This window comes from Bacillus rossius, chromosome 3 (genome assembly GCF_032445375.1).
Source record: "Bacillus rossius redtenbacheri isolate Brsri chromosome 3, Brsri_v3, whole genome shotgun sequence".
NCBI classification, from domain to species: domain Eukaryota; kingdom Metazoa; phylum Arthropoda; class Insecta; order Phasmatodea; family Bacillidae; genus Bacillus; species Bacillus rossius.
The window spans coordinates 95,115,018-95,132,963 of NC_086332.1; the positions used below are offsets into that span (position 1 = coordinate 95,115,018).

Below are 17,946 nucleotides of genomic sequence, written 5' to 3' on the forward strand. Positions count from 1 at the left end.
GCATTAAAATATTTAAATTTATAAGTAAACACTAAAGTTCAGTCAAAAAACTAAGTTCACGCGACTGGACAATGAAGGAATGGTTTATTTCTGACGAGATATCTCCCCCTCCTCCCCTAAAAAAAACAATCATTAATTTTTTCCCCATTCTACTACCTTCGTATCCACATGGATACTACAATGTAGAATATCACAAAGTACCTAGTTGTGTGTGTTGATTGAAACAGATGTCTCTAGTTGATGGATGATGTAGTTCTTATAATTTATGATAACATTGCGTCTCCCATGGGCAATGCTGGAGGTGGTTTTTAACTTCGGATTCTATCGTTTGATTGATATCTAAATAAATAATTATTATATTTTTGTGGATTTTATTGTGACACTTGATTTTATTTTCATGATCCCGCGGTGAAAATCAATAATTCCGCATTTATATGTTTATTATCAATATTGAAGTAGTTATTAAATGAGACAATTCACACGCAGTTTAGTTTTCAAGATGTTCTTCATTAAAAACAATTTTTGTCAAATATATTTTTTATAATTTTATATGTGTGTGTTTGTTTCTATGTTTTTTTTTTTTTTTTTCTTCTCTCATGCGTTCCTAAACCATTCATCCGATTGCAATGACATTTTTTTTACTCTTGACCTTTGAAACGGGAGGAAAATACTGTCTAGGTGAGATTTCAATAAAACCAATTCTTAGAGCAGAATTTAATTATTCTTGATGAAATATAGCTATTTCATTGTTTATGCATCGTTCATCCGATCTCTATGAAATTTTACACATTTGACCTTTGAAACAAGAGATAACATAAGTATAAATGTGGCGCGCGAGACGTATCCATGGAGGTATTACTCTATAGAGTGGGGTGTCTGTTCTGAAATTGAAGTCAACTGGTTAGTAATTGGATGGCAAAAAAATAATATAGTAAAATCGTAACTGTATAAAGGCTAATCTGTACATATATAAAAATGAATGTATGATTGTTTGTTGGTCCCTTATGTGTTCCTATAGGCTACCATTCATCTGATTGCGATGAAATTTTGTTGAGTTGTTATGAGCATGCCCGCAAAAGTTTCTGAATTAGTACAACATTTTACAATATAGGTGGCGCGCGAATCGTTTCAACAAATATGTGTGTTTCATATAATTTTGCGGCAGTTCGTATTTTTTCGGTGTATGAGTGCGCACTCATGTATTAATTGAATAAATTAATACAAAATAGAGATAAAGAAAAGGGATAGAGATAAATAGAGATGTATAAAGATAGAGAATTATATATAGGTATAGAGAGACATAGAGAGATATAGAATGAGATTTAGAGGTATAATGAAATAGCTATTTATAGATGTTAAGAGAGATATAGATACATACATGTAGGTATATCGAGAGAGGTGTAGAGAGGTAGAGATAGGCCCTATATATAGAGAGATAGATTAGGGATAGAGAATTAGATCTCAATAAATTTATTTTTATTACATATTTTGTGTGTATTAAATTAAAGAGATATTTATCATTTTTCAAAGGGCGTTCTGGATTCCTTACAACTAACTAGTTATTTATAAAATTCAAAGCGTTCTTGTAATAAAATGAGTCTTTCTTGACTGGCATTAAATTACAAACGTGTGAATATTACTATTTCGTCCGTCGAAAGACGATGCTTGGCGAGCCTTCGACAGACGGAAGAACGGTCGGACGGATAGAAATGTTCCGGCCCGGCCGTCTGATTGACTGCAGGTCATGCTAACGGACGGATGTCGGTCAGCTGTGAACTCCGCTTGTGGGGTGAAGAATCTTTTCCGCAGTGACTTGGCGCGGTTTCGGTAGATAGGTCGTGGCAAGCCGAACATGTAGAATTGATTGATCAGCGCTTAAACTCGAGGTCTTGCCGAGTTCAAACAATAATGTAAAAATTAAATAGATTTCTCTCTGCGACTTAACGAGTTAGTATCCTGAGTTAGTTTGCTTCAAATATTTGTGTTCTTTCACGTGGTTTTAAAAAAAAAATCAGAGTACCTATAATCATATTTAATTGCTTATAAAAGTGTTTTTTTCCTACCAAACAAGTCCTCATATAATCTTTTTTATGATGTTAAAGGCAAATGGGAGCATTAAATCATGTAGTACCTATGCAGTTTTGGATTAACCGTTCATATAAAATGCTCGTCTTTCAATTCTTAATTTATTATAGGTATAATTCATAAATCAATACAAATTCGGTTTTCCCAAAAGCCTAAAAATAAAACTAAGGAGGTCTAAGGTTTTGTAAAAACGGGAATTTATAAATAAAAGCATTAAAATATAGACTTTTTTAGTAGAAAAAATAATAGGCAATTAAATATGTTTATATTACGAATTGATTACAAATCATGTAATATTGGAATCAAAATATAGTGATTACTAGAGATATTATCAGGTTTTTCTGTGACAAACGAGTAATTAGTTTTAATGTAGGGTTGGTTCCGTAATGCTGCTTTCGCATTACCGCGGCTGCAGTGAAGCAGTGCGGTGACGTGGCCGCTAGGTTGGAGAGGGGGGGGGGGGATACCCCTGCAGCTCGCCCGACTGCCGCGTGGGTCTCAGCCGGGCTGTCGGGGACTGCACGTCCCTGAACAATGGTACATGGACCGACAAAAAGCTCCCAATTATATCATTTACGATAACTATCCTGCGTTCTTCACGAACTTACACGAATGTTACCTAATACGACTGGCGTTTGAAAACAAAAGTAAATATCAATATTGTCCGGTTACTGCCAGGCGGTGGCCACGTCTGACTGATTACATGGTGCCCAGGCGAACACTTTTTTCTAACGGCTCATGGCCTGCGCCGTGTTGGTTAGACGCCCAAAACATTGCCCAAGAGGGGTGTTTGCATCGTGGGAACAGTTTTAACGACGGAGATTCTTATTCATACGTGTTAACTATCATCAGACGTGGTCAAGCACTATCTCCGCAATGTTTTGGGCGTTACAATATGACGCTTCCGAGGATATGCCTAAAATTAACTTCAACTACGTCAGAGCATATCGTCTCCCGACACTTCCCAACTCCATGACAGTTACATTTGAATGAGTTTTCTGTTTATCTTCGGATATTTTCTATCATCTTACCTATTTCATCAAGAAATAACGGATCGCTTTTACTTCGAAACCAATAACGACAATTAATAAATGCAATTTATTAAACATTCTTACAATATCAATAAAACCCTTAATGTTGGAACGTAGCTGTTTCACAGGTTATTTACGCGACAGTTGAAATAATGGTACACGTGCGTACCAATTTACGGCACCGGTACTCCAGGCTCGATAATGACGTGGCGCAGTTGAGCGCTTGTTGCCCCCACCACGGCACCCCCCTCGTGACGCGAGCCGCGGCGCGCCATTGGCTGGCCGCTGGCCAATGGCCGCGTCACTGCGGAGAAGGCCCTCTCTTTTCCGCCCCGGGCTGTCAGGTGGGCGCAGTCTTGACACTGACATTGGGCCAGGCGCTGCCTGCGGGCTCCATGGCGTCGACTCGGTGAGTGAAACTCCTCGCCTGGCGTCACGCGTAAAAATAGGCGCACCGTACAAGCATCTACCCGCATATTCATTTTTAATATTTTCTTCACAAGCAACGCAAACTCAAACAAATTTACGCAATTTTCTTTTTTTAGACCTGTAGTTTTGTGCGTCTTTGAACAAATTTTGTAACCGTGACAATATGGGAAACCAGTAAGAAAAGCGCGAAAAAAATGATGCCAGCGAACCTAGCGGTGTGGGGTGTACCTACGTTTGTTAGTGCGTTAAACTAGTTTACAGTAGTGGCATCTAGCGACCTGTAGTGTGAAATAGCTCGAAAGCAATGCAGTAAATTGTCTCACGTTTCGCTAGTGCTGATTGGCCAGTGTTTCCTATATGGTCCTATTACGATATTTTCTTTTAAGCATTATATATATTTGAGAAAACAATATTTATGACTTCTCATTACGCTACTGTTAGTTTTAAACATTAAAATGGAGATTTACACTTACGGCATTTGTCTAACACGTCGTATTGGTTATTTGTCATTAGTATTAAGGTATTTTCCAGTAAATTTATTCTAATAGCTATCTTGAATATTTTTTGGATTGCAAATTTTCCCAGCAGTTAATTCTAAAACTTATTTACCACTTGTAAAACAGGCACGCAGATGATCACAATTATGAACACTTGCGTATTTAACGATATTATACATCTAGTATAGAGTGGATATATGTTGAGAAAATTTGAAACTAAATAGGTATAATATGTAAGTGAAGTAAGTTCACAAGACAACTTAATTAGTACCTAGTAGTGACATGACAAGAAAACGATAACCAACATGGCGTGTGAGACCGCGCCGTGATATTCCACAGTAGGCCTTAATATCTTGTATTGCATGATCCCTTAAAACCTAACATTACTCGCATACTTCTGAATAAATTTAGTACTTAATCATGCTCGATAAAGCTTGGAAGCTTCTTTTAAATACACCAGATATTTTGGTCATTTAAACTTTATTTAGTCGTAGTGTTTTTTTTGTTTGTTTTTTAGTACTCTAATGTTTTGGATATTTTAAAAGTTTTAAAAATTCACTTAAAGCGCGCTGAAAGGTGTTGAGTAATAACATTTTGTGACGTCAGAGGAGGATATTAAAAGTGAAACGTTTCTTTAACCTTGAATGGCCTATTGTTTCACGGCTATCTTTTCTCGGTAGCTAATAGAACGTTGTTTGTGTACTAAAAGTTAGATTAGCAAGTTGTAAGGTTGCAGCGAATCCCACTGACCTTTTAACTATAAATGTCACGTCAATATAACGTGTCAGCGCTTGCACGAAAGATGTTGCCCTTTTTTTCGTCCGTAATGTAGCGATTGGACAGATGTAAGACTTGTCTGCGACATTTCGATATTATCTACGCACGCAACTAACGTAAATATTTTTTTTTTTTCCTGCGCTAGCTCAAATTTGAAAGTAGGTTGCTGTAACTAGGTTTATGTCGTGTGCATCTCGTATTGAGTAATATACCAAATAAACTTTTTCTTCTTTCTCAAAAGCAGGGCACACGTTTGTAGTGAATAGCCTACTTCCTGCTTCTAATTTTTGGTCACTGTATTATAACACACCATTTTTACCGCCAAGTAGGTTTATAAACAAACATACATATTTGGTTTCTCGCGAAACGGAGCGAGCTGGAGCAGTGGTAAGATACTGAACTCTTTATCCGGAGGAACTCAAATTCCTGTCCTTCTGACCTGGTTTACGTTTCCCATGGAATAACTCCACGGAAATTCTCAATTGCATTGACTTGTCTTGTGCGAGATCGTTTCTGGTGGCCTCATCGAGGAATTTCATGCTGTACTAGCCGAACCTTACGGAGCCCAACTGGTAGGTATTTACATAGGGCCTAATGTGCTTCCAGAAAAACTAACTTAAGCTATTTAATATGTTGAATGACGAGAGTAGCCTACTTCAATGATTAAATTTATGCTGGTGTAACATGGGTCAGCTTTAAAACGAACTTTGTTTTTTTTTTTCTCCCTTGTATAATAGTTTGTTTCTAGCAGGGTTGAAAAATAAAACGGGTATTTTTGGTATAGACCAGTTTTTTTTTTTTTTTAAGTTAAAACCAGGTTATTTTGGTACTCATCATGTTCAAATGAAAGCCTTACAACATCCCGCTTTCTGCCACACATGTTGAACCAGAAAAGTTATAACATCAAAGAACAGAAGTCCAGCAGATCTTCACATCTGACTGCAACTTAACCACAGGAACGGTATTTCCCCACACGAGGAGGATTCTCCATAGAATGGGTGTTTTCCACATATTGGAGATATAGGTACAGTACAGTAGGAATAGGAATCAACTATTTCATATTTTTAACTCAAGAGGAGTATTTATTTACAACTTATTTTGCAGTATTTACAACTTATTTCAGATACCTAATTTGAATGAAAATCTTGATTAGTATATAATTTTTTTGGTTTCAGTGAATCAGAAGAAATATTAATGACCAACATTTTGTTATTAGAGTGTAATTATACCTTATATTAAAAAAACTTAAAATTTTCTATTTCAAATTTTATCATAAAAACATGTTTAATATAAACCACATGGTTTAAATCATGATTTAAACAGTGGTTTAAATCAGCCAACCCTGGATTCTTGCAATTTTGTTTGTTACCATTGCTGTGTTCGTTTTTTTTTTTTTATTATTTATTGTGTCACGTGTGTTCCGAACAAGCGAAATCCATCTGGATGTATTGCGTTTTCATTGGCGCGTTCGCAGCGGCCCAGGGTGAAGGCCCATATGTCGTGTTTTGCAACTGCATCCTTTGTGTGTGTGTGTGTGTGACCGTCCCTCCCGAGCAGTGCTCCTGGAGCGGGCCGTATTCCAGAACGTGTCCAAACCTAATACCAGCAAGAGCTCTTTCACGCGGGCAACTTGACTCGCTCGCTAGTTGCCGATACCCGGCAACTGCAGTTGCTGCGCCGGAAACCTTTCAGCGGTAGTTGCGCGGCTGCTGAGGAGATCCCAGTCAGTATCACCCAGTGTCCGACTGTTCGCTGAAGTGCGCGCCCCGCTCGTGTCCTGTGAGCGTTGAATCCATTCTAATTGCATTGATAGTGGGCGAATGTGTCCTTAGGAAGAAAACCTAACTCAAGAAAACGGATGTCATTGACGCATCCCATCAATGTTGCCAGACCAAAGGAAGGAGCCTTCTCTTTCTTATTTCCTCATCTTTTAACCATAGGTAAAATGTTTGAAATACTTTAGAATGGCATTAGCAAAGTTCAGTGAACTGTACCAAAATTTCAACACTGATTTTGAAGTAGAAGACACATCTGTATGTATACCTGTTGAGGAACGAGTCGCAGTCACAATCAGCTATTAATTGTATGAATGGCATGACACAATAAAATGACTAGATAGATGTATATGATTGAATATAAAATAGTTAAATATATATTATCATGAGCTAACTATAGTAGCATAAGTATTTGTTATATAAATTATCAAACATATATTTTATATTTATTTTACACATAATGTAATAATACATTTTATAAAAAGTTTAAAATAATTCAATCTGCCGGGTTTTGAACTTGCTACTTCTTGTACTCTTTCTTCTGTACCGTGCACTTTACCACTGTGCTACAGACACACAAAACATGGTAGTTGCAATGGGAATTTAATGGTGTTCTAATTTTCTCAAGTACTTTATAAGTGACTATTTTTTTATGACCATAAATGAAATAAAAAATTCCAGGATAGTTTAGCTATCATGAAGTTTCATTTGGCACACCGTTACGTTTGGTACGTCCTTATATGTTCACTTAGGTTAATATATAAGTACGAGTGAATGGCACTATACGAGTGCCCGCCATCTAAACGAAACCACAGAAAAAGTGAGCGCGTATGCGCGGAAGTTTGGGCAACAGATAGGTCTCGGGTAGGACACCGAATTCCGTTCTCTAAAAATAATGTACTGGCCGTGTTCTATTTAAGTGTTTGGGAGTGGTTTTGTGCACTAAGAATACGGTTAGGTTTCAGGTGTAGCATATTCAACACCTGAACCCTTATTTTTGTGCTTTAGAATGCCGGCCTGTATCAACATTTCGGGATACAGTTGTCTTTCCACGGAACTTCAAACTTCAGAAGCTTAGAATCATAAGAGTACGTTATAACTTTTTGATTCCCTGGGAAGTTGTTAGTTCGTGTCACAAGTGTCCGCTACTCTGAATCAGTAAATCATAACAATATCATTTATTTTAGTTAGCATTCCAATTTTTTAAATTTATTTCATTACGTTTATAGAAAATATTTAAGCGTTATACGAATTTCCCATGATAAGTCGTGTTTTTATTTCTTGTAGTGGAATATTCGTCGTTGAAAGCAAGGTCATTCGAAACTGAAGCAATTGCCAGCAATCAGGAGTACAGTGCAAGTAACCAGCAGTTGTAAGTGGTGTTGTGCCATCCGGGAATACGCTCGGAGTGACATCATAATGACCAGGTCGCTAATAAGTTTATTTCCTTATTTATTTAATTCATTTCGGCAGAGCCTTTAAGGATGGTGGAAACCTTAAATTAATGAACAAGTAAGTTCACAAGTAAGATCATTTAAAAATTACATAGCAAAAAATACCGTAATTAAAAGTAAGACATTAGGAAACTGAGAAACATTTGAAACAAAATATTTAAGCCTACTTACATTACAAAAAAAATTATAGTTTTTAAGACCTAATTGGCTGAGCAAATATATATTTGCAAAAAAAATGGTCTTTAATTTTAAATTCTCGTATAGATTCATAAGTTTTCCTGAAGAGATTTGTGAAATATAGTTTTAATTAAGTCGTATGTTTACTTATGTTCTTTGCTGTGTTCCTAGTTCTGATATAATTATTTTCTTCGTTAAGATATTCGTGGCAAGTCTTTTTCGTCAGATTAGTGGCCACGTTAGTTTTCTCCTGGATGGATTGTGTGGTTTCCCCTTATAACTGCCACATCGTTCGCCCTCGCTGAAGCAGTGCCAGGTGCGTATTTTGGAAGTGCACACGGAATAAGAGATACAGTTTCACTCAGCCAATCAGAGAAGTTCGTGACGTCATCCAAGCCACGCCTACGCCTGACGGCACGCATGCACTCGACGTAAGCAGATTACGAAAGCGTGATACGCACAGTACATCTAGTTTTTTTATACAACATATTATCAATTATAAGTGATATAAATATTTTTTTTTTGAAAGTTAACAATGGAAAGCCTGTTAATAAATGTATTGAGACACTATTACCGAGAAAATTAAAAAAAAAAAAAAAACGATCTACAGTAGCCATGAACACATTTCGCTAAGCTTCGGTACAGTTGATTGCCGCGTCTTATCATAGATGGCAGCACAGTCGCGACACAGATGACGAAATAATTACAGTAAATACTTGGCAGATAAATGTTACGGCATCTTCTGCGACTGTATAAGTTAAGTAAAAATACCGATAAGAATGACACGAAACTTTAACAGGATGCGTATAATATGATATGAAGCTATTACAAATGTGTGTAGTCGCAAGAAGTCCTAGAACGTAAACTATGGACGAAATGAAATGTTCGCTTGTCGCGACCGCGTCCAACGCAGGCCGGGTGGACGGATGGCGACGCGATGTTCGCCGGCGGCTCGTGTTTTTCCGCGCGGCCCAGCTGTTCGCCGGCCCGCCACGTCACTGCGTGGGCGCGGCCGCTGATTGGCCCCTTAAGCTACGTTTTCCAAGGACCACGCATGCGCGATGCGCGATGCGTCATGCGCGATGCGTGATCGCCGCATGCGTGATGACTGACCTGGGTCTGTTTTGTTAGAACGCGGGAAACAAGTCTGCGCGATGGAAGCAGCGATCTCTGCCGTCTTGTTGGAGGAAGATGCTGATGATGATTTATTGCTCTCCTGCTTCCTAGAAGATGACAGCGATATATTTAGAAGGAGAGAAGACGAGGGATGTTATAGTGTGTTGATATTACGTCACTTAATTGATAACGAAACTAAATTTAGAGAATATTTCAGAGTGTCGACTGAGATATTTGATACAATATTAGGCTTTGTTAAAGAAGACATCACGAGATTGCAGTGCAACAGAGTCAAAAGGCCAATATCTGCTGAACAGAAGTTATGTCTTACTCTCAGGTAAACAAATTTAACTAAGCCTCTTTAATGTAATGTTTTTCTTTTTAATGTTTCATATTTATATACACAAAGTACTTAAACGAAAACAAAATATAAAAATATTTACTTAATTATATTGAAATTATAGGTTTAATAAAAATTTAAATGTCCATGTACTGATGAATTTCCTAAAATGTCTCTGACTATGCATTCATCTACTCACAGAACTAATACTGGTTATTTTCTAAATTAGTCTCACGAAGCCACTTTCTTCCACATTAGCATCGTTACCACTAGAATTACAGCTATCTGTTGAATGAATCAAGCTATTACTGCCAGTAGATTCACAAATTTGGGTGGGATCTATGACAGAGACAGGAAAACCGCTGCCAATATCCACATGTTGATAACATTGTTGGTGATTAGGATTAGTCTGGTTCTGATGCTCCATCAACGATCTCAGTTCCATCTGAGACACAACTTGGCACACTTTTAATCTAGTTTCCGCAATGAGGTGTGGGGGGAATTGCTTAACAGTTTCAGACATGCTCTGGAAGAATATGTCTATCGGATGTTGCGAACGATCTTGGCCGCGGTTTTCAAGTAGATCTTTTAATATTTTCCCTCTTTCTTCACGACCTTTTCTTATTTCATCTAACATTTTTTCTTTTACTGTAATTTTTCTTTTTTTAATGGAGCTGTTTAACAATTCTGAAGAACTTGTTTGCTCGCTAGGCCAATTTGTAGATTCTTGAGCACTTTCTTCTTCTTGAAATTGGTTGCACTCTTCAGAGGGACAGTCATCCACCATTTCTTGTGTTTCTTGATTATTTTCAATTATTTCATTTATGCTGATGTTTGATTTTGATCTGAAAAAAAAAATTAAATCAACAGTGCCATCAGCTATGCTATGTTGACACACACGCGTGCGTGAGTAGTTTGATCTGGTGTATTTGGGTTTACACAAACTTTTTTTTGATAAATTCATAAGAAGTTCTTTCAACTAATAAATATATATTTCATTTGAAACCTACCAAAAAAATTGCAACAGCTCCAATAATTTCAATAAAGAATATATAATTTTTAATAAACATTCAACAATTATTATATTGTTTATACAAATTTTATTTAATACATAAGGTAAAGAGTACTTACGCTCTTTCTTTGAAGGTTTCATCAAGGAATTTAAGGCTATCTGTGTTGTATTTCGATTTTGAAAATGCCGGTGAACCTGTCTTCGACCCAGTTTTCAGTTTCTTGTTGCTTTTTCTGTAGGAGTCGCGAATGGTTCTCCATCTCGTTTTGCAGTCTTCTGCTGTAAAATTCAAAAATCTGTGTAAATAAATGATCAAACTTTTTCTTAAACATATTTCGTGAGGTTTTTATGAGCAGCAAAAAATTAAAAAACGTCAACCTAAGTGCTATAAGAGTCGTGAGTTAGGGTACTGGTATTATTCACGTCCTTAGGTTTATTGGGTTTTTACGATTCCCCAAAAAGGCCTCCAAAATAAAATAAAATATGTTTAAATAGCTAATGTTTTTACACACAGATATACATCTCACAGATTTACTCTTCTAGTCTAAGGTGACGGGATCACTAAGTTAATAGTGGCCTCGAACTTTCTGGGTACCGACTCGGTGCCAAGATAGCCTGAAGCAGTTAAAATAAATAACTACATATATTTTTTCTCTTTTAGGTTTATGGCCACGGGAGAGAGTTTTCGTTCACTGGCGTTTCAATTCAGAATATGCCCTAGCTGGGTAAGTATTATTATAAAAGAGACATTGCAATCTATTTGTTCAAAAATGTTGAATTCTTCAATACCATCACCTGACCAAGATGTTTTAAAACGTTCTTCCATTGGTTTTCATCGCAAATGGAACTATCCCAACTGCTGTGGGTCGATAGATGGAAAACATATCCGAATAATCAAACCTAAACATTCTGGATCTCTGTTTTATAATTACAAAGACTATTTCTCAGTTGTGTTACTTGCGCTTGTAGACGACAACTACAAGTTTTTAGCAATAGATGTTGGTTCCTATGGAAAAGAAGGTGATGCAGGCATATTTGCTAAATCTGTCTTAGGACAAAGACTTTCAGAAGGAACATTCAGATTTCCTGAACCAGCTATACTTCCTGGAACTGACACTCTAATGCCACACGTTATTTTGGGTGATGAAGCTTTTCAGCTGACTTCCTCAGTAATGCGTCCTTACCCAAGGGCACAATCTAAATGTGATGAAGAAAAAGCAATATATAATTATCGCCATTGTAGAGCTAGACGTACGTGTGAAAACGCTTTTGGAATACTTTGCCAATATTTTAGAGTATTTTTCACTGCCATCGCCATCAAGCCTGACACAGTGGATCTTCTGGTCATCGCATCATGCATAATACATAATCATCTAAGATCTGCAAGAATTCCATGCCCGGGTGAAGAAGAGGACCGAAATGTGTGTCTCCCTACTGAAAATATGATACCCATGGCAAGACAAGGACGTAATTCTACTCATCTTGCGTATAGCATACGAGACAAATTTAAAAATTACTTTTGCAGCCAAGAAGGACAAGTAAGCTGGCAATTATATCATGTGAGGAAAACAAGTTAAAAAGTATTTTTCACGTGAAGAAAGGGTAAATGCAAATGTTATTCTTTTCTTAAAAAAAAAATTCTCTTTGTGCTATAGTAATGCTGTGTATTTTTGTATTTGAGTGTAAAATTTGTAAATATTATGTCAAAATAGATAATTTATTAGCAAATGTGCCATTATCCTTAGTATTGACATAAAATTAAGTAACTATAAATAGGAAAACATATGATTATAAACTTCAAAAAACATAATTTTTGTTGTGCATTTAGAAGAATAAGACATAATATTATCAAACTTAAAAAAATATAGAAAACAATTTATTGTGATAACTTGCCCTAGGCTCACCTACTACTTCAAAATGGAACATATTTTATTTCCACATTTCCTGGTGCACACCGACGTAAATTATTTTTGGTTTAGTTTAAACACTGCATAAAATATTTTTTAAACTTGGCCTATTTTTAAATAAGTAACAACTATATAGAACCGTAAGTTGTTTTTTTTAATGCAGTAAGAACTTTTTTTAAGACCACGTTTTATGAGCCTTAGTATTTATTTTATTATTAACACAGATATTAAAATCTCTACTTACCACCTTTGTTTAAAGAAGCTGCAATTTCCTTCCACACATTTTCTCGAACAATAAATACTGTCTTTGTACTTGCAGTGATGCAAATCATATAACACACGATGCTCCCTTACTAAATCAATCAATTTCTCGTCCTGTTCTGCAGTAAAACTCTTTGACTCCATGATAAATCGCATGCGTGATCACGCTGAAGTCGGGGGCCAGGCAACTGCTGCGCGATGCCCATCCGCGACACGCAGCCGTGGCGAGCGGGAAACCCCCGCTTGCGCGGCCTTGGAAATCATCCCCGTTTCAACACACAGGTTCAAGTGCTGCGTGGTCACGCAGTGACGCATCACGCATCGCGCATCGCGCATGCGTGGTCCTTGGAAAACGTAGCTTTACGTAACTAACCACAGCTGGCGCGCTCTCGTCATAGCGCGCAAAACCCGCCAGCATGTTTACACCTAGTACATAGCGGCGTGATGGCTGTACCGGGGGAAGTAAAATAGTCGAAGACATCCGACCGTTCAATTGTTTAACGTTTATTTCTGCCACAATGAATTTTAATTTATTCCCCCCCCCCCTTCATAATTATGTCTAAAAACATTTTATTTTATGTTAGTAGCGTATAGTTAAAAAAAACTGTACCACCGGTCCTACCCTATCTGACAAGGTGATCAATTACTATCTTTCACAGTCTCTTTTTTAAGTTCCATTTAAAAAAAAAAAGTTCTAGGCATAAACTAAACATGTGACCAAAACTTTTCAAATTTATTTCAAATCAAAAGACTGAAGTGTGGATTTAAGAAGCTATGATTGTGTGTTATTAACCTCGTCAAAGTTCAGGCTGTAATGTACATATTTTAGAGATCTGTTGGGCAGTGAAATATGTGATAGCCTATGTTCAGGTCGGCGCTTAAAAAAATGTTTTGCGGAACTACCTGCAGGAGTTTTCTAGATAGGCCTACTCTTAAAAAACAAACATAGTTAATATTTTCTTGGTATCCCCAACCCCTTTTTTTCCCTATTTCGAACAGACGCTATCTGCTAGCTATTTTGGAAAAATGAAACAATTGTAGGGAGGTTTTTGTTTCTCACTGATAATGTAAGAATATTCTATTAATAGAAACACCTTTTCTAGTTCATAATAACCTTGCTGTGGATTTTTTCGCATAAGTTGTACCTTTTTAACCTTAAAGTAACCAGTTGTTCTTGTTACCAGAAAAAGTACTCAATTACTGCACCTGTAAATGGTATTTCAAGAGACAAAAATAAGGGTTTATTGGTGGTATTCCAAGACGTTCGGGTAAGGTAGCGAATAAGCACTACCATGTTAAGACAACCGTAACCTAACTCGTGGGACGCAAATAATGAACTTAAATGTCAACATTGTCGAGGGTAAAGTGAAAACAAATTTAAATGGAAAAGCAAAGTGAGAATAAAATTCCATGGTATCCACATTCTGAAAAGTAAGAGATCTTGAAAAGTCATGGAGATTCACCAGTGACAGTAATTTGAGAAGAAAATTACATGCTCCAGTCTGCCATCATCCAGATTGTGAATGAAATTTTTTTTCCAGGTTGTGTTTTGATGCAGTCATACATAGGCCCTACCTACTTTAAAATGGAGTATATAAGGTTTTGTTTAACTAAAGGAAGTGAAGCAATTACTAGGCCAGTGGTTGTTGGATGCGGTTTTTTTTTTCTTTCAGAAAATTCTAAAATTGATAAATAAATTTTAAAAATAAGACCGGCAAAATTGACATTTGGTTAAGGAAACATCAGGGCTGTGTAACTAGGTACAGGTTTGTCTGGACACCCTGAACTCATTCAAGAAAAATTTTATTACAGGATTCAAAATAAAGTTTAAACTTATTTTATAACTTATTATATTGTTAGCTCTCGCGTAATTTGACTGAAAGCTAATGAAGTACAGTGTTATTTTACATATTTAAAATGTATTCCTTTCATTAGTCCTTATATGCGTTCAGGTGGTAATATTTACAACCTTAATACTATTTTCACCCCATTTTTCCCCGATAAGACCCGCTACACTTTTGGGTGCAGAAGTGGCAAAAGGTTCTGTTAACGCGAACAAATTCGGTCTCATAACCTGCGCAGTTACCGCTCACATGTGCCCTTGTCGCTATGCGCCAGGCGCTTTTTGCGTGTGATCTTGCTACATACGACCTCGGAACAGAGAGTCTTCTAAAGTTCACTATAGTCCTCGGTGGAATTTTTTTTTTGTCTTGCTATGACTTTATAGGTAAAATTTCCGCTAGCCTTGCGATGTAATAAAATCTGCGAAGTCTAATAGGTAGTATTTAAATAGTTGATTGAAGTGTGGTATTAAATTAGTTTGTGTTAGTGTTTGCAGTGGTTTCGTCGAAGCTGCGTTTGTTTTGTTATGGAAATGTTCGCTTATTGGTGACTCTGGTATTCACTCTTGGAGTGAGTAGCTGTGATGATAACCAGTAGCTGGCCGGTTGCACTTTGGAGTTCCGACCAAGATCGTATCCGCCAATTAAGGTATGGGACTGACACAGAATTGTGGCGCCATTATAGGCCAACACTCGACATGACTTCGGTTGTATTTTTAACCGCCCAATTATGAGTGGAAGACTCGATCAGAGAAGTGTTTGCTTCAACGAATTAATATAGCTATTGACAATTGTTCAGGGCTATGCCTACCCGTGCACACATACAGTGTGCAGAGCTTCAGGAAAAGCAACGCGATTTCAAAACTACTCAAGATATCTGAGTGGGGTCTGTTTACGAAAAGCATTCAAGAGTTCGCTGAGGGCCGAAAATTACTTTCTATTTCGGATTAAGTTTTTAAAAGAGTTTTTTTTAGAAGAGTTAAAATGGCTAAAACGCATGTTTTCACAGTAATTTTTAGGCGTAAAAAACAGTAAAGATTCTTGAAAGCACTTAAGGGACTTGCATTACACATTTATCGTTTTTCTCGGCCATATAATGCTACGGTCACCGCTCAAATTTCACAGTTATCCTGTGACGACACGAAGACTGCGCGTCAGTTCAGAGCCTTGCGCTTAAGGGCTATACCGCGCTAGAAATACCATCGAACGTCGCGCTTATCCCCCCTCACTAACACACATACAGCCCTGACGAGGTGGACCACTTAACGTTTGTTTCATCGGTACGATAACATAATTAAATTCGGGGTCACTGGCTTTTAAATAAGAGTTGATAAAAAGAAATAACTCTATAGCGCAGCTTAAAAATTATCTTATTAACTACGGTTTTGGTCAGAGATTATGTGCAAAGAAATAATTTTTAACTAACCATTGGAAGTCCTCTGTATTGTTTGTAAATTGTCTTTCGAACTTGAATTTTTTAAATTTTCTGTGAATAAAGAAATACAACCAATAAGATGACAGTAAGATGCCAAAGATATTTTAGTTTATTTTAGCATAAGACAAAAGTGAAATTAGCCACCAGTACATTCATAAGCGAGTTTTTTTTTCTTCTGAGAGAACATTTATATTCGAACATTTAGGTTATTCAGTGTTTATTGATATTAAGACATAAAAGTCAAAGGCATTAAAAAAAATTTAAGTTAATGCATAAGTATATTATTTTTGTCTTTTATTTAAACTGTTCAAGGCATTGCAAAACATAACACGGTTTTTTTTATACCTATGGTAGGCTAGTGTTCAGAAATTGTGTAGCAAAATAGCTGTCTGTGATATCTTAATTCGTGGGCCAATGAGAATGAATATTTCGTATTTCCACTGGAACTCGCCATTTCAGCAAATCTGAGATCGAGAATCTGAAAGTTACGTTCGTGCAACAATGATTTAAGTCTTATCATTGTTACGTTATATTTTTAGATATAGCATTTAACTAGGAACACGTAGGGTGTGTTAAAATACTCATCGGTTACGGCATTTATGTCAGGCTTTCATACAATCCTTCCGTGGCTTTGTGGTGGCGTTGTAAGCTTTGGTTTCACTGCTGTTCGGCGTGTAACTACCAGTGAATACGACGTTAGAATGCCAGTAGTTATTTTAGAAAACTCAGACTCTGGATATTTGCTGAATGACAATCTTGATAAGTTTACTTGCTGATGCGATCAATATTTGTTGTGCTATAACCGCAATAAACTTAGATAAGTCGTAGATAACTTCTGACCAATGGGAAGCGGTATGAAGTCCAACTAACGCCACTCACGTGAAACTTTTGCAATTATTTTCAGATACTAAGATTTTGAAAGTAAACTGAAAGGTTGAATGACAAAATGTATCTTAATGTTGATTAGAGATGTTCGGAAAATTTTCTATAAGACGTTTAACCACATTTTCCCGAACATTTTTCGTATTTCCCAATACCAACATATATTTACGTAATTTAAGATAATTTGATGTACTAAGATAATGGTACAATATTTATATGCCGTGGTCTGTACGCATGAATAGTGTTTAGTATTTATCCTTTATTACGAAATCATCATACCACTTATGAAATTTACGTTACGCCTATTATTATATTACAGAACATGCAAGACAATTTCAAGTTAAAAATAAATATAGTTTAAAAAACTAAAGAAACATGCTTTTAAAGATTATCAAACTAAAAAGTTAAAAATAATTTTAAAATTTAATTTATGACAATAGTATATAAGCAATACTAGTATAAATGAGAAAAAAGCTTGAGGCGCTTTGTGCCATATTTTTTTGTATATTAAGCGCCCCATGCTTTTTTCTCATTTATACTAGTATTGCTTATATACTATTGTCATAAATTAAATTTTAAAATTATTTTTAACTTTTTAGTTTGATAATCTTTAAAAGCATGTTTCTTTAGTTTTTTAAACTATATTTATTTTTAACTTTTTAGTTTGATATTCTTTAAAAGCATGTTTTTTTTAGTTTTTTAAACTATATTTATGTATAATTATCATAGGGAAATGAGTTACCGACACTACCTATTACCATCTGAGATAACTATTTGGAGTTGCAACGTCACAAAGAAATGGTAAAGTCTCTCCGAATCATTTACAGTTAATGTATGGATATAATCTTAGAATTTACCGGGAAAAAAAAAAACATATTTTTTTTCGGCGTGGCCGGGAGTAGAACCCACGATCTCTGAATTCGAAAG

The 17,946-nt window shown here is 36.3% G+C and overlaps 2 protein-coding genes across 3 annotated transcripts in view; both read left to right on the top strand.

The window, feature by feature from the left end:
- LOC134531044 (DNA-directed RNA polymerases I, II, and III subunit RPABC3) overlaps window positions 1–17,946 on the top strand; it is a 357,271-nt gene that overhangs the window by 104,321 nt on the left and 235,004 nt on the right. Inside the window, exon 1 of one of the 2 annotated variants that reach the window (XM_063366543.1) lies at window positions 3,450–3,525. The exons of the other annotated variant lie outside the window; for it this stretch is intronic. The gene's annotated coding sequence lies outside the window, so the exon portion shown is untranslated. Of the gene's footprint in view, window positions 1–3,449; window positions 3,526–17,946 lie in introns of those variants that run through there. 2 annotated transcript variants of the gene reach the window in all.
- Window positions 3,532–17,385, top strand: LOC134531043 (uncharacterized). The gene is made up of 2 exons (XM_063366540.1): window positions 3,532–9,678; window positions 11,355–17,385. Exons 1-2 carry the CDS (start codon window positions 9,380–9,382, stop codon window positions 12,268–12,270), a joined length of 1,215 nt encoding a protein of 404 aa, XP_063222610.1. The 5' UTR covers window positions 3,532–9,379; the 3' UTR covers window positions 12,271–17,385.